The sequence below is a fragment of the Fukomys damarensis genome, unplaced genomic scaffold (genome assembly GCF_012274545.1).
Source record: "Fukomys damarensis isolate Sample0158 unplaced genomic scaffold, DMR_v1.0_HiC HiC_scaffold_19, whole genome shotgun sequence".
In the NCBI taxonomy this organism is placed as follows: domain Eukaryota; kingdom Metazoa; phylum Chordata; class Mammalia; order Rodentia; family Bathyergidae; genus Fukomys; species Fukomys damarensis.
In genome coordinates, this window is record NW_022900931.1 from 30563398 (window position 1) to 30591076 (window position 27679).

The window sequence follows — 27679 nt, forward strand, 5'->3', positions numbered from 1 at the left end:
TTTTTTTTTTTTTTTTTTTTTTGCCTCTAGAAGACATCTTTTTCACATTGTGCTGGCAGCCAACCACCACAGTCTTGCTTGATGCCTGTCACCTTCTTTCATCTCCACCTGCAGCTTAGGATTCTGGTTGTCAGTGTGAAAATATAAAAATCATGCAAAATTCAAGTTGTATTTTCAGTCTTTTAATTTTCATGGGAATAAGTTTTAGAACTCCAAAACTAAAGTTATGAACAAGCAGAGTTGCCCTTGGAAGGTTCCAGGATCCTTGGGACCTTTTTGTCTCCCAGGTGGTAGCACTGTCAGAGTTAATTCTGTCCTCAGAGCAGGGGTGGGAACTGGACACCAGATGCATCCCCTGTCCTGTGATGGCAGGGTCCAGGTGAAGCGAGTCAGCACTGTGAGGCCTGGCTCCTGAGGGCAGCTCTTCCAGGGGTCCTGGTACGAGGGAGTGGCCAGCAGCCCTGCCAGTGAAGAGCAGTCTGTGTGCAGCCTGCGTGCACCGTGCTGGGCCTGCTCAGAAGGTGGAGGGTGACTGTGCAGGAGAGCTGCTGCTTCTGCTGATGGTGCCGTGCTGACTGGGAGGTTGTGTGGTGGGACCGTGTGCGTCTTCTGGAATCCTCCAGACACGCTCTGCTCCCAGACATGGTTAGGATGTTTAGATGTTGCTGACTTCCTGTCACTTAAATGGCACTCGCTCATTTATTCTCATAAAATCTGGAATATGATTTATTGTTTCTCTACTATAATCTTCACTGGTGTTTGAAGTGGAAATAGTTTTATTACACATTCAAATGTTTTTCTCTAAAGCATATGCTAACATATGACAGTATTGTAACTTTGAAAATCTTTTTTTCTGTATTCACCAGTGTTCACTGTTAAAGAATGAGTATTTTTATTAACATTTTTAAAAGTTATAGGTGTTGGAGTGTAGCTCAGTGGTAGAGTGTTACTTAGCATGAACAAAGCCCTTGGGTCCATCTGTGGTGCTTACTTCCCCAAAATTGAGGGGACTTTTTCAAAATAATGTGTAAATTTTCCTTACACAATATCTGCTAATGTGACACATATATCGATAAAGTAAATATCTAAAGTTATTACACAGCTACTAGTTCTTCTGAGAAATCTAGTTTATATAAATGCCATTGAAACATTGTTATATTTTATTTGCAAAAGCTGTTTTTCTTAATAGACATTTCTCTTTTTCCTTTTCTTTTTCTCATAGTTTAAATTTGAAGCATTTAGTAAACTGACTTCATGAATGGGCAGAGATACCTGGACTTTATCCCTAGGTTAGAGGGGAAAAAAATGTGTCTTTTAATCTCTTCGAGGATGCTGGCAGTTGTAGTTTAAGAAGACACTATAGGCTGGGTAGCTCACTACAAAGCACTTGCTTAACATGTGCAAGGCCCTGGCTTCTATCCCCAACCTTGCAGAGAAAGAAGATAGTATGTTTGAAATATCTCCCAGTAGATGATGGAAATATTTTCTGTCTGTACAATTCTATAGTCATCTTTAAGTAAGTTTATGGAGTATATGCAGTCCAGTATAGAGATACCTTACTTTTTAAAAAATTCCATAAGGGCAAGATAATCTATTTATTTGTTTGGTTTTTGGTTTTTGCTTTTTATTCATTTGTCTTGGCAGTATTGGAAATTGAACCCATGGCTTTCACAGTGAGCTTTAATCCCAGACCTTTTTTATTTTTTATTTTGAGACAGGGTCTCAGTAAGACACTAAGTTGTTTAGGCTGGAGATTGGTTGTGTAACAGTGTGAATGTACTTTACTGGACTGTATGCTTGAAAGGGTTGCAGTGGTGAATCTCATGTTATGTGCATTTTACTGTGATCGTACAAAGTCAGCCTTAGGTGAAGTGAGGTTAGAAGCAGTCTGTTGCCTTTGCATGCAGTTACAGAGCTGGTGCTGCAGGGCGGTGGCAGATGATTTGGTCTGGGCAGGTCTGGGTGGTGGGCTTGGTTCTAGCGGGGTGTGGGATGGGGGTGCGGCTGCATTGCTGTACATCAGGTGCTTGTCTGTCTGGATACCTAGAGTGGTGGGACCCCAGGGACACCCTCAGGATGGTGTGATAGTCAGGCTACTAGAAAAGCAAAGTCCTCCTCGTGTGCCCCCAAAACGAAGTAAGCTTTGCCGTCTCATGTTGTCCCCTATGAATGTGAAGTCTCCACCATGGATGTCATCCTGGAGGACATCTGCTGTCAACAGCCCTCCTCACCTGCCCTGAAGCCATTCTTGCAAAGCTTCATGTCCCAGCAAGCAGCCTGCCTTCTCTGTTGGGGTACCTGCCTGCCGAGGATACCCAGGAGCAGCCAGGGTGTCCGTGTTAGTCACCTGCCTAGCCTTGGCCCCTTACACCTTCACGTGGCTCCAGCCTTGCCTTTGGTTTTAGCCAGTTTTCTTGTAATATTCTTACTCAGAAAATGTTTCCAGGGAGGGCATCGAATGTGCCCTGGTGACACACACTGAGGAAAGCTTGGCCAGAAGGAGACACCTCGGTTTTGTGAGCACTGTCTTTAGATCATAGCCAGTTTTCCTGCCTTTAATTTTTATGAGTTACTTAAGTTTATGGAATCAGTCTTGCCTATTTCCCAAGAACGGTTGTTTTGTTTTGTTTTTTTGTTGTTGTTGTTTTTTGTTTTGGTGTAGCAGCCTATTTTTTCCCTGTGCTAATTTCCAGTGCTAACTTTGGCCTTGTTTCCATTAGGAGATGAAAGCATGGAAATTAAAAAACAAATTACAGGGATGAGAAGATTACTGAATGACAGCACTGGGAGGATATATCAGCGTGTTGGTAAAGAAGGAGAAAAATTAAAAGAAGAGCCCCAAGATTTGGATCTAATTTGGCCTCAGCGTTTGAACTCCTCTGTGGAGGCACAGAGCCTTCCCCCTTCTTCACGTGCATGGAATGAGCTACCACCCCAAAGTGAGCAGTTCTCAGGGCAGTATGGTACCCGCTCTAGAACCTTCCAGAGTCAGCCACACACCACTGCAAGCTCCAACGGTACGGTTCTCATCAGACTTAGAGAATGTACTTGTCGGGGGTCCTGGCCTGTCTTGTTTCTGAGTTTGCTGTTTGAGATCAGTTTAGTAAACTCTCCCTTAGTCACTCACTGTCACTGAGTTATTTCAAAAGACAAGGAAAACATGAAGGATAAAGTGGAAGTATATTAAAACACCTAGAACTGAGAATCGGGAAAAAATGGAGGTTCTGTGTCCTATGTGAAGATTTCCCAGTAGAGATTTCAGCCCTTGAAGAAGTTAAAACTATCATTTGCTGATAAATAGATGTCACAGAAGACTGGACACTAGGGCATAAACAGCTCCCTTCATCACTAAAAGAATCTGCCTTGGTTCTACCGCCTGCCTGGCAAGTGCAAGGTCCCAAGTTCGATCCCTGCCTGGCTGTACGTTGTATAACTGGTATGTACAGTATATCCTCTTGCTCACTCCTTCACTTATGTGGGGTGATGAGACCACACAGTGAGCGTTTCAACTTTTTAAAAATCCACAATAGTAAAAGACACATTGCCGTTAATCCCCCTCAGGATAACTTTCCCTTGCTTCAAATACATTTATCCCATTTTTCTTGCCACTTTCTGAAACAGTTCTGGAAGTCCTCTTTCATGAGTGTCAATGAGGTGTGATTGAAAATATGGTACTGCACTTGATCTTAGCCAAAAGGCTGAGAAGCGTTTGTGATTAAAAATAAGTTGTCTCCTGCACCAAGAGCCATCCAATGGAAGGGCAGGCTCATAAAACATTATAGTGTGTCCTCATTCTCTTGATCTGCTGCTGTGTGACTTCTGGCTCTTCCCCAAAGTCAAAATGTTGAGAGGTAGATGCTTTGGATCATTTTAGTACACTGCAGTAGATAATGACTCTCAGAAAAGAGAATTTCCAGAGCTGTTTCACAAGGCAGCAAGAATGATGTGATAAGTGTGTTCAGAATGCCCAAAGGGGGAATGTTTTGAAGAGTAATGGCAGTGTCTTACTGTGGTACATTTTTTGTTTAAATATTCACGGTACTTTTTGAGTGTCCCATGTAGCTTCCTCGTCAGAAGAGTGCCACTCGGCGAGGGCTGATAACCTCACATCTTGCAGGACTCCCTTCTTTAACCCCGCTCTAGTGCTGAACTAAAGACCCACATTTTCTAACTTGACTCATTAGCATTTAAAAGTATTTCATTAAAATAAAATTTCCTTAAAGTCTGTAATTGTGAGTGGGGGGGAAAATGACAATTATTTTCAAGGCTTAAGGAAAAAAATTGGTGCTTTTCTTGGTCATATTTTCTATTCAGTGAATTAAACATTATTTGAATTATAAATTACATGTAGATACACAGACCTAAAGTTTTTGCAAAGTACAAGGGAAAAAATAAGATATTTTGAGTTCCCTTGAAAAGTTTTTCTTCCATTTATTTTTCATTTCGTCATATCCTTTGAAAAAAGAAGTTTTGATTTGTTCTTCTCTTTAAATGCAGTTTGCAGGGGCTGGGGATTTAGCTCAGCGGTGCCACCGCCTGCTTCACAAGCCAAGGTCCCCGAGTTTGGTCCCAGGTACAAAAACAAACAAACACCAAGGTAGTACTTAAACCAGTTTGCAGTAACCAACCAGTTCAGGGACTGGAAAAACTACACTGAGACCCTGACGAGGGGGCAGGGAGCCCAGAGATGGCAGTCTCTCTTCCTCTCAGTGTCAAATTCACAGCCTCTTTCTGTGAGAGGGAGGTGGCTCCTTAAAGGCTCTGCCGTAAAAATAGGCCTTTCTCTTTAAAATTAGAAAGTGATTTATAATCCTCTAGAGATGACAAAGGCACTTAGACTAGTGCCTAGGAATATCCTACCAGCCCTCCTCACTATCTTGCTGTCCAAGAGACAGTGAGGAAAATAAGATGCTTTAGGTGTGTGTGGATAATTTTTGGGTGTCAGGTGTTCTCTTTCCAGTGTACAGCAAGGAGACTGGATTTGACTTGGAGAATGTTACTAATGTTAATACAAATTACAAACATGACTTTCTCCCTCTCTGTTCAAAATGGACTTTTTTGTGCTTACTGCTCACATGCATTTAATAAAAATGCATTGTACAATTGACCCTTGAATAACATGGGTTTGAACTGGGCAAGTCCACTTAGAGAAGGATTTTTTTTGTGTGGAGATTTATCACAATTTAGGAAAATTCAGATGAACCTCACAGCCTAGAGATAGGGAGAAAATTGGGAAGAAGTTATAAGTCACAAATGCACAAAATGTCTATAGATAATAGTCTGTTTTATCATTTACTGACAAGCATGCAAATCTCTTATAATTTTTAGATTTGTCAGAAGTCATGCACACACACATAGACTGCATGGCACCATTCTCAGGTGAGAGAAATATGAGCAGATGGAGGGATGCACTCTTGCATTGATACTGTCGCTGCGCGAAGCTAACTGGCGTACAGTACAGGGGTTTAATTCGCAGTCATCTCATGTTGCCACTGCGGGGGTCAAAAGTTCTGGTCAGAAGTCCTTGGCCAGTGTGGTGTGCATGCCTTTGACCCCAGTGGCCTGGGAAGCTAAGGCAGGAGGATCTCAAGTTCTCGCCCCGCTGGTGATTTAGCGAAAATGTCTCACAAACAAATGGGAGGGGGTGGCTTGGTGCAAAAGCCCTGGGTTCAGTCCTTGGTACTGACAGACAATAAGCTTGGTTCTCTGGGTTTTCAATGGCACAGAGGTTTGTAACCCAACCTCCACAGAGTCCAAGGACCACCTTTATGTAGCTGGGACTCCTTTAAGATTTCCTGGAATTATTTGCAGTTTTAAAGTTGTAACAGCTAAGTTTGGTACAATCTTTTTTTTTTTTTTGTACCGGGGATCAAACTTAGGACATTGCTTGTGAGGCTTGAGAGGCAAGTGCAGTGCCACTGAACTAAATCTCCAGCCAATACAATCTTAAATGTAAATAACTGTGCTAAAAGTATTTTGTAGGGCCGGGGATTTAGCTCAGCGGTTTGGTGGCCTGCAAGTACTTTGTAGTTTTGTGGTGGTGAACTTTTCTTTAGTATCTACATATATGCACATTTCAGGATTTAAATTATATCTAGTATAATAGAGTGTGTAATTGGAACAAAACCATGGAACTTACCTTACCCACCTAACAGAAGACTCAGGTGGCAGCCGTGTCCCACACTGCTCCATCTTACTATGTGAACCTTGGCACTGGAGGGGACCGAGCTGTTGGAGCCCTGTCCTGTACTCTAAGGACAGCATGGGCATACTTGTTCGCATGTAGGGTACACAGAACCAGAGAGTTTTACTCAAGAAGTGCACCGAATTTGCACAGTGATAAAGAGTATGGTGAGGGGCGTGGCAAGAGTGAATAAAGATGTAGGAGGGTTCCTCCATGAAGCCAGGGAAAGGCCATCCACCAACCCCTCTGGCCTGGCCAGGCAAAAGAGCTTCTCTCCTCCTTCTCCCACCCAGCACAGCCCAGCCAGAGGGAATTCCCCATGTTTCCCGGTGGCCGCAGGTCTTCTCTTTTGAAATACATGCTTCCTATTAAAACCTTGTTAAATAAACTCTCTTAATTCTTAATATGAACTCTGATAACAATACACAGCTACCAGTTGATTTGAAAGTCTGGTATCAGAGATGGAGGTGGTGAAGTGTTTTGTTTTGTTTTGTACAAACTAGCTTGAGTGTGTTTGTGGTGACTTTTTTGGGTGTTGTTTTCTGAGATAACTGGTCTGACAGCAGGAGGCCTGCATGTGTTCTCCTTTGACATAGTCTAAACCTCAGCTCAGCAGTCTGGAAAATCCGATAGAGTCAGGCCCCAAAACTCCAGGTGAAAATTATTGAGTATGTTTTCCTAGGACACAGTTTCATACTAATTGCACACAACTGAAAATCCTGCCAACGAATCTTCCCTCCTCTCTATAATTTTTTTTGTTTCTTAGGCGCATGTCATTCTTTTCTCTCATGCTCAGGAGAATTTCCAATGGCAAATTCGTCAGTTGGATCAAACTGCTGTACTTGTAACTGCCAGTCAACGTTGCAGGCCATTCTCCAAGAGCTCAAGACCATGCGGAAATTAATGCAGATCCAAGCAGGTACACAGACCAGCCTCTCTGAGGGGCCCTTATTGTTACCATGTTTGTGGTGTCTTCAGTTGAGATCTTCATTATGCTTTTGTTACAGAATCCTTCCGACCTTGCTACCTTGCTTTGCCTTTTTCATGAATCTATTGGCTCTGCTTTTTCAGTGACCCTGTGGGGTATTTTCCTTAGCAAATCAAGACAATTTTGATTGCTCCTAATACTACTTGCATACTTATAAACATGTAGTCAATATCCTTCATATCATGACCTCCCTGTACTTCACAAATGCTAGTCCATTAAATCCTGGCACACTTAGGAAGTGTGCGCTCCCTGTGGAAGATGTTCATGGATGTGTGCCACCAGGAAGTGTTAGGCCTGGGTTCCACTTCTGGCTTCTCCCTCAGACCCACATCGTGGAGAAGCTCAGAGGCGCCTCACGTCTGTCCCTTGCATTTACATGACTGAAGGTTTTGTTCCTACTCAGCTGGACAAGGTGAAAAACAGAGAAAGGATTTGAAGTTGGCGATGGACATCCCATTTCTCCTGAGCTTCCAGGTTTCACCTGTAAATATCTAACAGGATTGTTTTCAAATCAAAATGAGATAGCAAACACAAATAACTTTCTGAGGTGAGATGCCAGCAGAAGCTATCTCATTAGCGTTGTTTTAAAGACCTTGCAGTGTTTTCTGAAAGTCTGCAGGTCAAGATGTTCATTCAGCAGCTCATTGTCTTATCTCCACAATTAGGAGGTAAAACAAACTTTTTTTTGCCACAGGTACAAGAAATAATAAGTCATCTTATTAAGCCTTCCTTGTCAGGGGAGACTGCTTGCTGTTCCTCGGGGGAAAGCAGAAGAATAGGTAGCATAGGTCCATCGTGCCTGCCTGCCTGCCTGCCCTTTCATCATCTGGTCTTCGGGAAGCTCATCACTCACGAGCTGCTCTTGGTGCCATTGAGTGAATTCTAGTAAAATCCTAATACTCAGTGATATGATTTTGATATAAAAAGCTTAACATTTAGCCATATCAGTCACTCAAGATCACATTAAAGTAAGGTGAGCTAAAGGCTTGCTGAAAAGCAGAATGTTTTAAAGTATTAAGTTTGGTCTTATCCCAAGGCAAAAACCAGCATTGTGCCCAGGTCAGTAAGCATTTGATTCACCTTGCTCCACCACAATAGGCCGCGCTCTTATTAGCCTGGCAAAGGTTAGCATCTCTTAAAGAAGGGCCTCAGAAAGAAAGGTTACTTTGTTATGTACAGATTCTTTTCTCAGAGGGAGAATTTGTTGTACTTAAGAAAATATGCATGTGAAATTGTAATGATTTATTTTTCTACTTAAGCTCCTTACTACTGAAATGGCAAAGCACAAATTGCAACCATTTAAATCCTTGACTGAAACCTTTTTAGAATCTATTAAGTAAATGCCACTTTGTCACCATGTATTCCTTTCTGAATGTTTTAAATTACAGCAGTAAATGATTCCAAAGCTATGGATAGCATAAAGGATGAACTCCTTTAATTTTCTTAAACTGAGAAAAACTTGTGTGGGGTAGATTTATTTAAGTTTCATTACTAGTAAGACTTGGATTAAATTATATTTTGAAAGTTTAACCTTTATTTTAGGGGCAAGACAAGGAGTAAGGTCAAGCACTAAGGTCTGGATCCGGAAACTTGAGCTGTATCTAGGTTTTCAAAAGAAAAAGCAAAAGTCAGAGCCCCTGTGTTCTCCGAGTCAGAGATATTCTTACTTTTACTTGGATGTGATGAAGTCAGAGAGGCTGCAGCCCTGCCAGTCTTGATCATTGCATCGCTGCTCCCTTTGACGGTGGAGACAGAACAGTCCTGACCTGGAGTCAAAGTGGACAGAACAGAGAGAGGCTCTCAACCCTGGCTGTGCACTTGAGTCCCTGGAGGAGCTTCTGCAGAACACTGGTGCCTGGGCCCTGCCCTCTACATTCCCAGCCACTTGGTCAGGCTTGGGGATGAGGCACTGGGGTTGGTTTAAGAAAATGTTGGTATTCATTTGCGGCTAAAAAGTAGAGCACCAGTGAGGCAAATTACTGCATGAATGATTGTTTAAACAACTTTGGTTTTTTAGGCAGCTTATGTCCAATACTTCTAAATTTCCTTCCTGCCTAGAGATGAAATTATCAGGATCAAAGTGTAAATATTCTTTATTTTCAGACCGAAATAAGTAAAAGGAAGGTAGTGATCCATGTGCATGAGAATTTGAATGCCATGTGTTTCTCTTGGCTCGCATTCATAGGTTTCTTTCTGTCAAATCAGGCATATCCTGTGATCATACGTGTTTAGGGAACCGTAGTAGTACATGGGAATTCAATGCAAATTCAGGCCATACTTTCCTGCTTCGTGTTCCATTGGAATGTTTTCAAATGGTTAGCGAACCTTGTTTCTCAGACTGCATGTGTGAAAACTGCACTTACCATCCTGGAGTCTTTAAGTATGTGTTTACTGTGCGTACTTAGTCCTTGGCTGTGCTTTTCATCTTTGGAACTCAGGCTGCTTCTAGATTTTACTGATTTGCTTAACTTGTATACACCGCTATATTCTAACTTTTCTGCTGCATAAAACAGGTCTAGAGAAGCAGCCTGGTCTAATACCCTGAACACTGCCCTGGAGAGGGTGGCTGTGCATGGAGTATTTGATGAAGGAGCCACTGGGCCTGATGAAGTGATGAACAGGCATTTTCTGCACAGAATGCTCCCAAACCGTGTCTTCTGATCAGGCTTGCCCACACGATCATCATTGTTTCATCTTTGACCATCATGGTATCTGTAGATCCTTAGCAATGATCAGCTAACACAAAATGACAGTTGGAACATTCCTGAAATGGGCTTACCAGAAAGCATGGAGCTGGACCTGAATTTAAGTTCTGGAGTTCTCATTTATTTACAAATGCCACGTGATCCATGAAGTCATGATCCAGTGTTTTCTCATGGCTCTTGATCTTTTCCTCCCATCAAAGCCAGCAGTAGCATTTCACTGAGGGAGCCACTGGTGTAGGAGCAGGTTTCCCCTGGGTGGTTCCCTGCCCTTAGGGCTTCAGGTGCTCCAGTCTGCATCTAGTGCAGAGTGAGATTGTTTTGATGAGCTTTTTCCTTGAGGGAGCTTCACTTCGGTATCATTTTGCAGATGACAAAGCTGGACCTGGGGTAAGTTGTCCTCAGTTAGACACAAAGTGCCTGTACCATATTTGTGTTTATTGTTCACAGTTGGAACTCAAAACAGACAACAACCCCCAATTTCCCTTATATGCTCCCAGCGAACTGCTGTCTCACGCAAGAGAAATAAAAAGAAAAAAGTGCCCCCAAAGCCTGCAGAACCTGTTACTGTGAAGCAGAAGTCTGGTGTGGCAGAAATGGAGAAGAAGCCAGCAGCAGGGGCCCCGGAGCAGTCCTCCGTGCAAGCCGCCACTGAGCGCTCCTACAGCGAGCAGAACCGCGTCCTGGGATTCGGTATTGTTATCGAATCGCCTTCCTCAGACGTAAGTTGGTGTCTTCTGGCTGCTGACTCTACTTGATACAACTTTCAGTTTATAGTGTTAGTACAGTTTCTCTTCACTAGTTCTGCCTGAAACAACTAGAACTTGGAAAATACCTGCAGGAAAGAGGAAAACAAGATCAGTAATAATTTCTTTGCCTCGAATTTTCTTTCTGGAAGCCTGTGTGCCTTATTTGTTTAAACATGTTTCCCTTCTTTACCTCTGAAAGAAGAAGGGCGATGGCATAAGTAATCTGCTCACTAATTTCTTTAACATTTTTAATTTCAAACTGTCAGTTTTCAATTTCCTTGTCCTAGAAAACTAAAGAACATAATTAAATCTTTTGTAGATGGGCATAAATGAGCAGAAGCCTACAGATAAGGTCATACCTTTCTGGAAAAACAAACTAATAATAAAAAAGGAGCAGTGGCGCTAATTCTATTTTATAGATGCAAGCTACACTGCTAATTAGGTGGCAGTGCCATGCCATTTACTCGGTGTAATGATAGGTTAAAGCTCGGGAAAGGTTTGCTATTTTAATATCATAGCAAGTGTTGTCGCAGGCCCGATGCTGGATTACATCTGAGATAATCTGTCCAACTTGCTGTTTTATGTTCATGGGACCGTAAGCCAGTTTCTTTCATAATATGCTCTACTTGCAGTCACATACTCTATTACAGTATCTTTACCTAAATATATGTATGTCTTGAACCTCAAGTTGTTGGCAGAGTTCTTAAAATAAACAAGAGTGAGTGATCTATTATTATCAGATCTCATAGGATGAAGATCCTGCTGAGAACTCCCACAGGCCTGTATAGGATTGGAGTCTGGCCCTACCTTTTAAAGTTTTAAGTAAGAAACAAGTTGCTATTAAAAGAAAAAGTATCTCTTCAAAAGTGTAGGAAGACAGTTCGATAGCGTATATCTGCGTTGGGTCTGCAATGAAGGGAGGGAATAAAAATAACCACGTGTGGTGTTTTTAGACTAGAAAATAATTTTAACTTTTTTCCACTCCTTTGTCTTAAAGGGGCATTTTTTAAATCTGTAAGTACGTGCTACAATCATTAAGAAATTCTCTTAAATTTTTAATTTAAAATACTATTAATGATAATGATGTTTTACACTGAACTGATCTTCTCCTTTGATTTTACCATATGGTTATTGGAACTAAGGCCCTAGTTCAAAACCCAGTAGGTCATGTATTTGGGAACAGATAAATGATTGTAGGAAGTACACGTCCTCCTAAGCACTTTTCATCATACGTTCATATTTTCCTTAAATTTTTTGCACATTCTTTTCTGTTAGGCATTGATAATAGTAGCAGTAAATTAAGTTGCATAACTTGGTCTAATGCTAGTAACTGCAATTTCTGTTTTTTAATTTTTAAGCCCCAGTTGTGCTTAAAAGATGAAGAAGATGAATAAAGGCGTTGTGCACATTCATGAAATAGAATAGTATTTTAATTACTCTTACAGTATCAATTTATAATTTTATTTATATATTAGATAAAACAACTTACCTCTTGTCCACAATTATTTAGTTTGATTGAGCATTCAGAATTGTCCCTGAAAATGGAAGTGCTGGTTGCCTCTGAAGAGCAACATGCTTCTAAGGAGAGGCGGAGCTCTGTCTAGATTCCCTGCTTTCAGTGTCCCACCCATTCTGCACCTGTCTTCTGAGCCCAGTGAGTCCCAGATTCATGGGCAGCAGTGCTGTGGTGGCCATGTCCATGGGCAGGCTGAGGCTGGCCTGCCAGGGCCCGTGCTGGAGTGGGAGTGGCTCCCACGGGCGAAGGGACCCAAACTCAGGCTCCTTTCTGTTCTTTAATTATTTTTAAGCCAGAGTCCAGAGGAAATAATACCTGTAATCACAGGAGAGTTATCCTGTAAAACAGGTTGGAGAAAAGGTGATGGGAACTGTATGGGCTCTGAGAAGTCCGTAGTGTTGGAAGGGTCCAGTCCACAGGCGTAGGGTTGGCCGAGTGGTCCAGTGTCGCTAGCGCAGCTGTCTGACTGGCCTTGATGAAAGGAGAAAGGGGCCAGGAAATGAAAATCCCAGTAGACCAGGCCTGGCCTTCGGCCTTCTGCCCCATATTGAAGCACGAGGGAGCAGCTACAAGTGTGAAGAAGAATCTTGACTGCTGTTTAGACTGGTGCCTGGACTGTGCTGTGGATGGCAGAGGGACGGAGAGAGGAGACGGTGGGGTCAGGAGGAAATCCCTGCTGTGTGGTGGGCCAGGCCCCAGGGTGGGTGGTCTGGCGGAGCGGAGGAGGCTGAGAGAAGGGAAAGTGAGAGCCAAGCGGGAGGGGTGTGGAGGCGGAGTAGGAAGTAAACCAGGGCTTCTGTGCAGGAAAACTAGGGTGGTGCTGGCTGCTACTAGGACCACTGAGCTAGGGAGAGCGCTGCTGTGTCCTGGGCAGGAGGAAGAGGGCACAGCTGTCTCAGCATGTTCCCTGGACACCTAGGGCACAAGAGCAGGACGAGTGCGGCAGCAGTGAGGCACGAAGATCCAACTGCACTTTATTGCTTTTCTCACACATAAAGTTTTTAAAATTCAGTGTATGGCATTACCATTTTTACACTGACTTGTTCACAAGAAGCAGCTGTGTCCAGTACAGTATATTCGTGGCACAGATGCAAACATGAGGGCCTGCGGAGTCCGTGGTCATTGCAGGTCACCTGAGCCTTGTGACTGACGACAGTCTTCCCGCTCAAAGGCAGAAAAACACAGGGTTGGAAACAAAGACAACGCAAGTGTCCACACCTTAGTGTGGCGAGCATCGACGGATCGTAGCGCACCGGAGCCACCACGGCGATGCCTGGCACACAGAAGTGCTCGGCAAATGTTTAATCTGCAGGTGACAAATGATCTACATTTGCCTTAAGCATAAGATACAGAATAAGCTAATGAAATGTTGGGTCTAGACTTAGCTTAACCTGAAGTCCCTCCTCAATTTAATTGCCACCCATTTTCCTTCCTTGTTACTCCTTGCTGTGTCCACCTACCCCTGCAGGGCTTCCTCTCTTTGGAACAGTCCTCCTTTGTAGGACTTTTTGTTCTGTTCTGTACGTTTTACATGACTTCACGCTCTGCCACCCCAGCCTTTCAAGAGCAGGGACTGTATTCTAACAGTTACAATACTCACGTGCTAAGTGAATGATCTCATTCAGTCCCTACTCTTTGAGGTGCTCCTGTTACCCACGTGTTCAGGAGCCTGCACAAACACGGCTGGAAAAGGTACAGCAGCTCCCCACCTCAGGCCCTGCCTCATCCACTGCGTGGAGGACTTGGGGACCTGTTCAGGCACAGTTCTTGTCATGGCACTGCTTGTGGGGAGACACTATGGAGGAGAGGCAAGTTTAGACTGGATGTTACTCGCTTATGAGTAGGTTTCTTGGGGCAAAGTGAACAGTAAAGGTGCAGGATGCAGGGTGAGGCTGCTGGGCTAGGTCTTGGCTGTGTGAGCCTGAGGAAGCAGACCTGCCTTCTCTGCACGCTGCTCTCCCTGAGAGGCTGGCACAGTGTGCTGTGCATCTAATAAATGTTGGGTCTTTTTTTAACCTTGGAGTCCTCCCAGAGCACCTTTATAGGAAACAAACATAAATATTTTTAAGTACAAGTATCTGTATGCATGAATAAACAGATGCATGTGAACAAGTGTTTTTGGAAAGGAAGTAGCAGGAATGTTTCTTTTTTGGAGTCTTTGACCCTTTTTAAGTTAGCACATTAAGTAAAATTCAGACCTAATTTACATAGAAGCAAAGGTAGAAATCCAAAATCAAATTTCAGATTGGGATACAGTGCAACTCTTTTTCATGAATTCACAGTCCAATTCTTGACTAGTACTGAGACAAATAAGTTACAGTCACTGTTTTTTCAGAACTAGATAGATTGATTTATGATTTTCAGGTTAGATATATATGACCTAAGTTTAATTGTTGCTTTTTGTTTGGCTTTGGGGTGCTTTGGCTTTGGTAAAAGATGAGTTTACAAAATATTTTTGTAATTTTTTTGTGACACTGGGATTGAAAGAAATTCTGATCTATATTCCAAGCCCTTTGTTTATTTTTTATTTTGAGACAGAGTCTCACTAAGTCACTGAGCTGTCCAGGCTGGGCTCAAACTTTTGATCTTCTGCCTCAGCTTCCTAAGTAGAATAGTAGAAAGTGTTTTTCTATTTGTTGTAATTACTATGAATATTCTCCAGTAATCCTGGATTATACAATTGTAAGTTATCAGAAGATAAATCTGTGGATATTTATCAGTTTCATTTATGAATTTTCATCAGTTTAAGGTAACTGTTAATGTATATTTTGTGTCACTCTTCTTAAAATAATTTAAAATACTTTGATGCTTTCAACAAAAATAGCATCTGAATTCAGAATCTTTTTTTTGTTTGTTTTGGTTTGGTTTTTTTTTGGTACAGGGGATCGAACTCGGGACCTTGCACTTGGGAGGGAGGTGGCGGAACCACTGAGCTAAATCTCCAGCCCTGTAGAATCTGTTTTCTTAATATCTTCTTAGCTCCATAGATAAATGCTGTGCTAAGATCTAATAAGGTACATCAAATCAGCAGTTTTTCATTTATTGGTGAGTACGTTTAAGCTGAGGCAGTACATGTGTTCAGAGTAAGTTGCTAGTGCAGGCTGCTTCATTGCATGCTAGTTTGATGATCTTAAACAAATTACTTCATTTCTGTGAGCCTTGATTTTTGCATGTGCAAGTGAGTATAATGATAGTAGCTGCTTCATAGGGTAAGAATTAAATTAGAAAACGTATTGTGTCTAGAATATAGAAAGTAGCAAATTATATCACTTTTCCAGAGTGTGCTGACGTGAATGAAATAGTCTTTGCCTTTCAAGGAACACATGGAGGGAAATCACAAGCAGGAATCACAGCATTCCAGGAGGAAGCTCTAGTAGGGGCAACTGGATGTCTCCTAGGACAGGAAGAGCAGGATCTCACTGCCTGCAGGGTCACAGACAGACTCAGGGTCTCTGGGAGGAGCAGTTCTGGTGGTGTTAGGAGGGAAGAAGCTGGATCATGGTGTTGAAATACTACGTATTACCCGTTTGGCTCAAATATCTTCAACATAAATCAAGCCCTGGTCCTCAGACTCGTTAATTTATTACTTCAGAAGGAAAAGGCTAAACACATTTCTGAAAGACTTTAGAATTTCTCATTATGCAAGAGCATGAAGGAACTTTCAAGGGACCAAATTATATTATCTTTTCTAAAATTAAATTCTTAGTTTTATCAAGTAAGAAGTATGTAAAGAATTGGTTTTTTGATGATTTCTTAAGTTTTATCCTGTCCGACATTAAATATATGCTCACATACTGCTGGCCCTTCTTCCCAGAACTGCTGGCTAAGCAAGACCTACGTGCTGCAGCCCCAGGCATGCCTGCTGTGCTCAAGCTGTGCAGCGGTAACAGCCACATGGCCAGGCCAGGCCAGGCCAGGCCAGCCGCGTGGGCCCGCCTTCCCGCCTCAGGTGTTCCTGGGCCATGTTTTCTTTGAGCATCTGATAAATGGTAACAATACCTCTACCTGGAGCAGGCCTGATTTATAAGAAATAATTTTAATTTTAATCAAACAGAAGCAGATAACACACACAAAATGAAATAATGTTTTTTTTAAAAAATCCAGTACACTTTTAAAGAAATAGTGAGCATCAAGAATTACCATGTATGGTATGAATTCGTGTCCTTTAGATACTCTTACTTACCCAGGGACATATTTCAAATAGAAAATCAGTGCACCGTTCACAGTCCAGCACTTCCTCCATAGTCTTTTTCAGCTCTCAGTCTGAGCCTGTCTGAGCCTTAATGAGCTGGCCAGGCCTTTTTAACCCTCACTACCATGTAGTCTCGTACAGATAACTCTGGAGGTGCCTCTAAGAGTGCATGTTACATGACACAGAATTTGAAATCTATGTGAATAATTCATTGATTCATAGTTGAAAACTCTGGGGCAAGTGTTCAATCTGTGTATTTCTGCACTTTGCTTACTCTTTCACCCTGTAGCCTTTTAGATATTTTACTATAATTTGGTGTATATATAAAATAGCCTTTGCTGGAAATGTTCCCCATGTGACTAATTTGTATGATTGTAAAATGTCTTGCTTTATTTGTTTGTTTGGATTACATAGGGGAGTCGCATGATATACTCAGGACTTGGGCTCGGAGTCCTTTTACTTACCTGGTTGGAGGATCCCTCCCCCAAAGTAGGTTTTAACCTAACTGCTTTTAGATGAAGGGAGACCACAGCTGAAATACAAAGAAACAATGTAATTCATGTGAGCAGGCATGGATGGAGGGATATTTTTGCGAGCCATAAGGACTATACACGGCCCTTGACTACTGAACCGGCCGTGTAAGATGTGGTAGGGCTGGGTAAGGGAAGTCAGGACTTGATACACAGCTGTACCCAAAACAGCCAAGACATGCATGGAACTATATGCCTGGTGGGAATTCAGACACTGAACCCTTAAAATGATGATCATAACGGTTGTAAATTGTGCCCTGTAATTTGGATGTCATTGTTAAAAGATTTGCAGATAAACTCTGCAAATGAATGTATCAGCTATGACTGTATTAGTCTTGGCTTGAGTATTAACTAGTGAATCCATCAGGGAAAGTCTAGTTTTGTGAATGGTATTGGCTTGAATGGTCTTTGTTAAGCAGTAACTATTACTAGTATGCAGAGAGATCTCATTTACAGCCAGCAAACAAAGAAGTATACATTTAAAGAGTTTTAACTTGTTTTTAAATCTGTGTACAAAGTTGTGAATGATTGTTTGGGAGCAATGGGCTATGATTATTTATATAACATGGAGAAAAATAAAATTTTATAGTGGAAATTGGAGGTTAATTATCTCTTTTCCTGATTCAGAAAATAAAGCTCCCACCCGGTTTTTTAAGGAATTGCTGCTTTGTGGCACATGGTAGACTGCCTTGGCACTCAGGCCCTGTCTGCTGAGAAATCTGAACAGGAGGGCAGCCAGGCAGGGCAGGAGGGGCAGGGCTTGGCTACCTTTGCCCTGGCTGCTGCTGGCAGTCACTCTCCCCAAACTGCTCCCTCCTTTGTGAGGTATCTGTGAGCTGTTGAGCTCGTGTCCCTTGGTTCAGAATAGCAGTGTTTGCCTGCGGTAGAAAGTGGAACAGAAAGCGGCCACAGCTTCCGCCCTGGGCAGCACCTCAAAGACACTTCACTGTTGCGATACAATAGGAAGTCTTCGCTCCACAGAAACCTCCAGAGAGTGTTAGGAGGCGCAGAGATGCCACAAACAGCTGCTGTCCTGCTGACTCCTCAGTCTGACCTTCAAGGCCCTGTCAGGTGTGCAGCCCCATCCCGCCTCGGGCAGCAGTGGCAACACCTGCTCCGCACCTGTCTGTGGAGCTCGTCACGTCTTCCTGTGACAGGTGTCTCAGCGGCAGGGCCAGCCGTGAGTCACTGACAGGAGGTGTGCAGCATGTAGCCGCGAGTCGGGTGGTTCCCTCCTGGAGCAGCACATGAAGTGTTCTAGGTAGACATTGCAGCGCTCAGCCAGGGCACAACAGACTTGCATGCCCCCTGCTCGTAGTAGGGACAGGAGAGCTGTGAATCCACCCGTGTCACCCGGAATGAGTTCACCGGGCACTTGGTGCGCCGAATGCAGAGGGCTCATCCTGATGAGAAGCACCAACTCCTACTGAGTAAATGCAGTGTGAAAAGCCGCATGAACCTGCTTCTCACAAAACCCTGAGTTCATGAAGAAGGGCGTGGGTAGTCCTGCCTGGTGGCTCGTTTAGGTCAGTGTTTCTCAGGTTAGGGTCCAAGACCCGGAGGATGGATGGAAAGGAAGGTTCTGGGAGCCTCAGAAGTCAGTGGCTGAGCTTTAGGTACCTGTTTAGTGGTGTCCGAGAATCAAGCAAGATTACAGGAGTGAGGCAAGTTAGAGCCTTTCCTCTCCTCTTTGCATTTCAAGAGCTCTTTACCATCTAAGTCCTTCAAATAGCTGTGAGATATGCTTGGATTTTTTTAATGCCTTTCAAATGATAGAAGAACACTTAGCAAACATCTGAGATCATTTCATTTAGAATAAAAGTTAATAGAACATACACAATTAAAATGTTTATAAATGAAACTTCATCTTTAGATTGCGATCATAAGATTCAGTTGTAATATTTCCACATTGAATCATTCAACAAATATTTCTTGAATGCCTGGTATGTGCCAGCCTTGTTCTGGGAATTAGGTATTCAGCTCCCGGCTCCAGTCAGCTCTTCTGGACCTTTGACCAACAAGCAAGATGCAGAAGCTGGGGGGAGATCTGACAGCAGTTTTTCCAGTGATATTTACCAAGCATTTAGAAACCAAATATTGAATGGCAGAGTGAAGCCGAGGAATGGGACGACTTCTGGATGATCCAGTCAGAACTGCATTTTGCAGGGGCAGGGCCCAGACATCTTCCTAAGCCATCCAGATAGTGTGGGGCCACTGCGGGAACCTGTGGCGTGCGCCACAGCAGGCCGTTTGCATCATTGGAAGCTCTGAGAGATTCGCCTTCACTGGTCTGGCTTATGCTCTGGGCTCTCCACTTGGATTATAGTATGCTGGGAATTTAGAAAGTACCAGGATAAACAAAAGCGCTCATTCTTATTCTCCAGAAGAGAAATTAATCCCAATCCTCACATTCTGATGTGATTTAGAAAATCTAAAGTGATGCCATGTTTGTAAAATGGCAAATGTACCGTCTAAGAAAGAGCTTTGATAGTATACACAGTTTGTGAAAGTGAAGCATTCTGACTTTTTTTCTAATAAAAGTTACCAATTACATTTCTTCCTAGTAAAGTTATCATGGTATAACCAATAGTAAATGACTTAGTAGTTTAGATTAGGACTAAGAAAATTTTATTTACTTTGTAAAAATTTATTCAGTGTCTATTGTATGCCAAACTCTACAGATACAAGACATGCTCTGTACAGTGTAATAAATACAGGTGAGTGCTTACTAAGTCAGACGTACAACAGTAGCCAAGTGCACATGGTTGCCTCTGTGGCAGGAAGGGTTGGGAAAGGCTTTGCACAGGCGGTGGTGTGAGCTGGTCCCAAGAAGAAAAGGCTGGCTGTGAACATCCGTGTATGCTGGTAGAAAATGCATTGTCTGTCTGGGCTCATGTCCCTGTATGATGGTGTCCAAGTTGGAAGCCACCTGTAGGTCTCCAGGCCCCATATCTCTGCTGGGAATCTTTTGATGCTGTGTGGCTAGTGCACTGGTTTTCCAGGGTGCTCAGGGACATAGCTTAAGTGTTTCTTCCCAAGAATAGGAGCGAGGAGTGGATTGAAACTCCCTGGGGAACGATCATCATTTTTATGTATTTTCTACAAGGAATTATTTAAGTTTCCATTGTGGGAAAAATAGTTCCATAGAATGACTGCTGGCATACTAGAAACAGCAGAAGACCTGTGGGCTAGCCCCACATTTGGGACTTCATGTGAAAGAAGTTAAATTCTTTGATGTGTGAGACAGTGATCTGTAAGCAGTAATGCACTGAGTTCTTTGCCAGTCATTTTTGTTGTGATCTCTTTGGGTCTTAGCTTCTTCCTTTAGAAAGAGAATATTTGTTATAGAAGGCTGAATCCCTGAGCTCTAGAGTTACACGATTCTGTGACACCTGACGTTCCTTAACTGTTTGTAAGAACAGAAGTAGTTTTACAGAGAACTCCTCTGTTGCTTTTGATGAGACTTAATATTGGAGTGAAAACATTGTGTTTTATGAATTAAAACTGTCATTAGTTTTATAAATTGCAAACCGTGGCACACAAAACTGAGTTTGTACTATATCTGTATAATGTGGATGTTCCGGTAGCAATTGTTTTTGTTGTACTGATGCGCAAAGTCACATGCCTCCGATCTTGCTTTTAATAAAATATTTCTGTTTTTTCGGTAGCCAGAAGTGCAACTTGCTGAAGGCTTTGACGTGTTTATGCCTAAATCTCAGCTGGACTCTATACTGTCAAACTATACTCGCTCAGGAAGCCTTCTGTTTAGAAAACTGGTGTGTGCGTTTTTTGATGACAAGACTTTGGCTAATTCCTTACCCAATGGGAAGAGGAAAAGAGGACTGAATGACAACCGGAAAGGACTAGACCAGAATATTGTGGGTGCAATAAAAGGTTGGTCCACATCATTTCATCTTACGGTTTGTTGTTGAGTTTTGCCTTCAAGTCCATAAAGATACAGGTGAAATTATAATTAATTGGAGGCTAATCTAATTTGCCGTTGGCAGTTTACCCTTTGGCTTGGCTCTTGGGATGATCTCTGTAACGAACTCCCCTCTGCAAGCCCACCACTAGAATTTGGTATTTCAGGGTGGTGTGCTGTTTATTTGTTGAAATAATAATTGAAGGGCCAATTTGAACTGCTAGAGAAACAAACAGAAGAGTTTCTTTCTTATTTATGAAAGTATTTTTCTTCGTGATAATTTCTAAGAGCTTCATGAAAATAGCATTTAACTTAAATTTTTAGGGCCAGCTGTGGTAATGCATGGCTGTAATCCCAGCACTCTGAGAGGCTGAGGCAGAAGGATCATGAGTTTGAGCCCAGCTGGGGAATTATCTAGACTCTTTCTCAAAATTAACAAAAAAATAATAACAGCCCGAATATAGTTCAGTGTAGTTCCCGATACCATCAAAAACAAAACAAAACACTTAAATTTTTGGATATAAACAAGAATAAAGTTACTATTTTTTCCCCAAATAAAGTAGAATAATTCTGTCCAAAGTTTGGAAGCTGCCTTGCAGGGCTGTGGCATCTGAAGCCTCTTTAAACCTGTGTGGCCCCACTGGGAAGCTGTTTATGGTGCAGCCCCATGTGTTCCTGGCCACACTGCACTCCTTGGGATGTGCAGCCCTGCCCTGGATGGAGAGACCCGACCCATGCTTGGCTGTGGGTCTGCCTGGTACTGGAGTACCGTACGGGTGCAGGGTCTGCATTTCTCTCTGGCTCAGCATCCTGGACCAGGTTCTTCACCTTACAGTATTATTATTCAGGCTCTGATGAGCATGACTTCAGAAGTTAGAGGTATTTAAATGTTATTATAAGAAAATTTAAGAAAGTCTCAGATCTAAACCAGCACTGTCATGAAAATGAAATTTTGAATCTGGCCTTAGGTAAAACTAAAATGACTGATGAGGATGTTCTTGGTTTCAGTTACTCATCACGAGCCTGGGAGTGGGACTGGCTCTGGAGCCTTCCCCATCCCTGTGCTCCCCATTATCTTACAGACTGAGTGCTTAAAGGAGACCTGGATACTCACAATTAACTTTACAAAATAATTTGAGCTTTAAATGGAGTTAACAAGTACCAGGCACCCTTTGTTCGTGGCCAGAAGATGCCAGCCTTCATTAACAGGAAATTTCTTGTCACATTTGAATTTTTTCACTTAAAGAGACAATTGAGTTGTATTAAATAAGAAAAGCTACAGAGATACCAGTCTTTGTGAAGAGGAACAGCGAAGCTCAACAACAAGGCCACACACCTAGAGGTCCTACAGAGACTTTGTTTGGGAGACTTTATTCAGGAGGGCAGATCAGAGAGAGGGAGAGAGAGAGGGAGGGAGGGAGGGAGAACAAAGAAAAGATGGTCCTTGGGTTTGGGCTGGGCTATTGCATATCTGTGAGCAGGCGGGCTACTTTTAACCTATGGCAGGCCAGGTTGCCTTTTAAGGACTTAGCCTTACAGAAGCCAAGTTTCATTTTTCTAAACTATAGTGGCCTTGGGAAAAGGAAATTTAAGATAGTGGCATGGAGGCATGAAGAACTCGGAAACGTGGCCCGTAATGGCAGTCAGGTTCCTAACACTTTGCCGTTTATGAAAAGATTCAGCCTAGAGTGACGCTGAAAACACGATTACAGAATTTGAGAAACCGTCTGTGGTGCACCCAGGCCCTGCTGAAGTCAAGTCCATTTCCAGGCTTCCCTTCTTAGAACGGGAAGGTCATGGCTGGAACACAGACAGAGGTGGTTTTAGTTTTGTTTCTGTTTGTTTCAGGGCAGTATATTAATTAACATGATAGAGGAAAGATTGGGAGATTTGACAAATGACCAATTCCATTTCAGTGATGAAGAACAGTGCCTTGAGAACAGATGGTAATGAAATGGGTCATTACATGTAGATGGTAGAGTTTATTCTGCCATTTCCCATCTAGACTGGGTATCCTACGAGAATTTTAAAAAGCATATTACAGAGCCTGACGTGGTGGTGTGCACCTACAATCCCAGCACCCTGGAAGGCTGATAGAGGAGGATTGCAAGTTCCAGCCCAGCCTGGGCAACTTAGTGACTTCGTGAGATCTTTTCTCACAATTAAAACATAATAGTAAGAATAATAATAATTTTTTTGAAGACTGGGGATGTAGTTCAGTGCTAAGACTTTGAATTCAATTCCTAGTACCACAAAAATGAAACGGCAAATTACAAACAGAAATAGAGGATGCTCCTTAATTATTTTCATAGCCTCACTCTTCAGCTAGACATAAAAATGGCAGTGAGGCTTCAACTGCAAATACATATTAAAGCAGATTATTCAAATCAAAGAAATCAAATTTGCCATCTACTTATTTTACTGTTGAGTTAAATCTGTTGTTAAAATTGTATTAGAACACAATAACTTGAAAACAGACTGAAATGCACCTGTGAACCACCAATACCCTAAATCAACAAATATTTTCTACTCATTTGTTCCCTTACAGGGTTTATTCATAGATTATTATTTTGTTTTTTCTTAATAGTGCTTGTAAAAACCTAAATCATAAACAAGTACAAAAAACTAAAAGGCCTCCACAGTCTCATACGTTAGAGGTCCCTGTGACAGTTGCTATGGCCTTGGGGTCAGTGTGGAATCGGGTTTCTCTCTTCTCTTTTGTAAGACATTCTGTTCATACTGACCACCAGCATTTTTATCAATTTACTCTATTAATTTCTTAAGATAAGTTCCTCAAAAACAAGGTTTGTCTTAAATATTTTATGTTACCTGTTGCACTTGAAGGAATTCAGGAAACACCACCTCAAAATATACTGAGTTGGGGAGCAGCAGATGCAGGGTGGGTGTTCTTGGCTCCTTTTTCTGCTTTGCTGTGCTCGTGTACTTTCAGGAGCCTGTTCCTCGTCTTGGGTTACAGGAGGGGCTGGTGGCTACTCTACCCCCAGAGATGCTGTCCTGGACTGTCTCTCACTCCCAGAATCATTTCCTATCCCTGTGAGGAAGGGGTCTATGTTTCTACATCTCCCTGAAGTCAGACATTACCTGTTCTTTCTGTCCACATAGCTAATTTGTATATTTTCAGCCTGTTATTCTGCCCGTTATGGTTTATTGCACAGACTCAATTACTGAACCCTCATGGGTAGAGAGAAAGGTTTCCTTCCCTTGCACTCTTCACCGAGAGCGGTACAAAGCAGGGTTCTACAAATGCGTCACAGGTGAGTCAGGAGGCATAGGGTTTTACTTTTCATTTGACTTCGGCTTTACTTCAGTGACATAACAGGTCCAGTGCTAAACATCTAGCCTCATGTTTTCTCACAACTGGTTTGGAATGATCAACATCAAAACATTGTTATAATTTCTACCACTTAATAAATTGCTAATGAAAATTTTAAAATAGAAACTAAAATTGAGTATAAATTTTAATGTAATTCTTTTAACTCCCATAATACATTTTTCCTTTGCCCTGTTTTCTCTAGCTAAAGGTTTTTTTGTGTGTGTGTTTTTTAAAACCCATATACGGTTACAATATAAAGTGATTTTTGGAAGTAGCTATTAATTGAGGACTTACAGAATAACTGTATTTGGTTTCCTTATTATCAGTAGAGATAAAAAGTTTTTGAATCTGAGTAATCTGGAAAAGGAAAAAAATGTTTTCGCTCTATGTAATAGTGCCAAAGTGATTTGTGTTGTTCTTGCTCTCGCTCGCACATTTAGAAAAGATTTTCTAATTTAAGTAGTCATCCTCTCCCCTCCCCCTCCCCTCTCCCTCCCCTCTCTCTCTCTCCCCACACTTTTTTTCTGGTACCAGGGATAGAACTCAGGACCTTGCGCTTGCCAGGCAGGTGCGAGTACCACTGAGCTGAATCTCTGGCCCTGTAGTCATCTTCTCTTACTCTATCCCTTATGAAATAGTGCACCAATCATGTATTAATATGAAAAATTAATACAGAAAGGAACAGAAGACTAGTTTTATAAAATCTCACATGTGAAAATAGCAGTTGGGGATTGACTTTTTTTTGGACAAAGGTGATTGATTAAAAAAACTGGGAAAAAGATGAATTAAAATTTGTAAAATACTTATAAATAAGGACAGAAACACACTAGAAAAAACAAACTTTATTGGGGGGATTATTAACAAAGCTTTTTGTGTGATAACACAGGACTCCCCATGACAGTATCTTGGCAGTAAAAGTGAGCTTCTCTGTAGAGATCGTTATTTTTCACATAATCTCATCTGTTTTCTAGTGACCAACAATTAATGGTATCTCATTTAAGTGCATTGTTAAGTACGGGCCAAGGTGTTACTGATGAGAGGATCTTTAATTAGAGCCAGCACCTGAAGACTGGTTTCGCTCTGGGAAGAGGCAGCGTATGGAGTGCAGTCTCAGTGCTGCGTAAAGCTGAGTGCTGGATTCTCTTAGCCTTAGCTGGAAGCCGCCTGGAGGCTATCGCCTGGTACGCGCCCACACATTGTGCTGTGCCTGCTGCTCTGGAATTGCCCCCACCCCCAGTTTTCCTGTGACATCCTAGATGCCCTTCAAAATGGAGTTGCAACCAAGCAACTTTATAGCACCCAAGTTATGATTGATTTTTTTTGGACAGCACTGGGGAGTGAACCCAGGGTTAACGCATCCCCAGCCCATTTTTAGTTTTCTATTTTGAGGCAGGATCTAGGCAGGTTACCCAAGTTGGGCTTGAATTTGCAGTGCTCTTGCCTCAGCCTCCAGGGTGCTGGATTTACAGGCACGTGCTCCTGGTGTGGGGTCCATATTTGTCATTTTATAGTGCCTGTTTTCCATCATTTGCATATCAGCATTCACTTGGGATTTAATCTAGAAATGTAAATAGCCATTTTCTATTTGATTTGACTTAGAATAAATGGGGCACTGTTTGTATCTGATTCATTATTATGTCTTAGTAGTGACTTCTCTGTTCCCAGAGCTCCCGTGAGAGCAAGGCTAGAGGGTCAGCTCTGCCGGGAGCTCCTCCCCAGTGTTCGATTTCATTTCCGCTTGCAGACAGGACATGGCAGCTGTGAGGACTGAGTAGCCTTGTCTTACTTCAACAGCTTGCAAGCAGTGAAGATTTAATCCAAAGCCACTTCAAACACACTTCATTCTAAAAGGAGTATTTAAAAATAAAGGCACCACCTTTAAATTTCTCATAAAATTTAGCATTTTGAGATTCTTTACAAATTCCATTAGGAAGGGGCCATACTAATGATTTATGACAACCAGTTGTTATTTGTGTAAAGCAAATTCAAAGTGAATTTTTGGTTAGAGTATAACTATACCTCAGTTTATTTAGTGATTTCAAGGATAGGTCTTTTCTTGAAAGTACTGATAATCAGTCCTGTGATGTTAGGGAGGAAAATAGAAATGTGATCCCTTCTCTAGGGGGAGAAACACTCCTGAGACTCTTCCTGTCCTTAGAACTGCAAGGAAAGAACTAGGGAGCAAATACTGCAATAGTATGTGTCTTGCAAAATTGAATGTAAATTAAATTCTTGCTTAGATGTTTGACAGCTGGAAACAGTGATGAATACTTTGCTTCAAAAGTCCTTTTGGAAGATGAGTGCTCATGTTTTTTTTTAACATATCAGATTTTTACATATCAGATATGCTTAACACAGGCTATAACTATGTAGCAGCTATAAAATGACATAAAGTATTGCTTATCTCTCAGCTGTGTTTGTAACTAGTTGTGCTGTTTATATTTTCCCACTTTTTATGGAGGCACAGTGACAAACGAGTCATGTTGGACCTCAGCTGTCCTGCACATATAACCCTGTATTTTCAACCTCTCTTGTAGTTATTCTCATATCTTAGAGTACATCAGCATTACCTGGAGTATTGGTCCAAACTTTAGATTTTGGCATCCTGTCCCAGGAGGTCGATTCGTAGGTATAGGGTGGTTGCAGAAATTGGAAGTTTGAATGAGCAACCACAGGTGATTCCATTGAAGGTTGTTTTCAGACTAAACATCTCCCACCCCTTGGAGAGGCAGCGCTCTCCAGCTCCTGGCCATGGCGGCCCGCAGTAGCCCCGCCCATGAGGCTTTCTGTCCTTCAGCTGATCCTTAGGAGTGCTGCGTTTTCTGAAGGCTGTTCTGCTTCTCTTCTGGAACAAATGAAAACAGCATTGTCTTCAGTAGCCCTCATTCTTTGAACTGTAGGGCTTAAAAGGATTTTTTTCCATTGTATCACGCAAGGGTTCTGGTTTCAGACACATGGGCAGAGCCTAAGCATGACTGAAGAGCTGCCTACTGCACCATGTGGAAGAAGAGTTTTCAGACTTCAGATGACCTGTGGGTTGCTAGGAAAATCCCATTTAGTGTTCCACAAGGCCTTGTCGTCCATCTCAAAGAAAACGTAGTCTATATTCTTGACAGTCTCTTAACTGAAGTCTCCTTGGTTGCATATCTCATGCATTGTCCAGCTAACTTTTTCACCAAATGGTGTGATGTAGAAGATCTAGTCTGTGCTAATTCCCTTACTGGATAAAGCATGAGAACACCAAAATCATTTTAGTGTTTCCATCAACCTTGTGAGCCTAAAAATCATCAGCAAGTATGAAAATTTGGTTAGTGGCACAGACATTTATTGTCTGCCTGTCGCGAGCCGGTGATGCAGAGCACTGTCCCGCAGTGCCTCAAACCTGAAAGAGCAGTGGGGTGGAGATGGGGCAGAGAGAAAGGAAGGACGCCAAGACAAGAGTCTGATCAAGGCGACGTTTATTGCAGGCAGGCATCAGCCTTTTAAAGGCACATCAACGGGAAACACCTGACTCCTACAGCTAACGTCAGATTTTTAACAGGAAGTACCTGACTCCTACAGA

The 27679-nt window shown here is 42.3% G+C and overlaps 1 protein-coding gene across 17 annotated transcripts in view; it reads left to right on the forward strand.

The window, feature by feature from the left end:
• Bend7 (BEN domain containing 7) overlaps positions 1–27679 on the forward strand; it is a 79552-nt gene that overhangs the window by 21904 nt on the left and 29969 nt on the right. For 15 of the 17 annotated variants that reach the window (XM_010641993.3, XM_010641994.3, XM_010642000.3 and 12 more), the window contains 4 exons: positions 2721–3017; positions 6951–7103; positions 10325–10596; positions 20530–20755. In XM_010641993.3, the coding sequence (XP_010640295.1) occupies positions 2721–3017; positions 6951–7103; positions 10325–10596; positions 20530–20755 (948 nt within the window). The remainder of the gene's footprint in view (positions 1–2720; positions 3018–6950; positions 7104–10324; positions 10597–20529; positions 20756–27679) is intronic. The other 2 variants (XM_010641995.3, XM_010641996.3) reach the window with 1 other exon arrangement.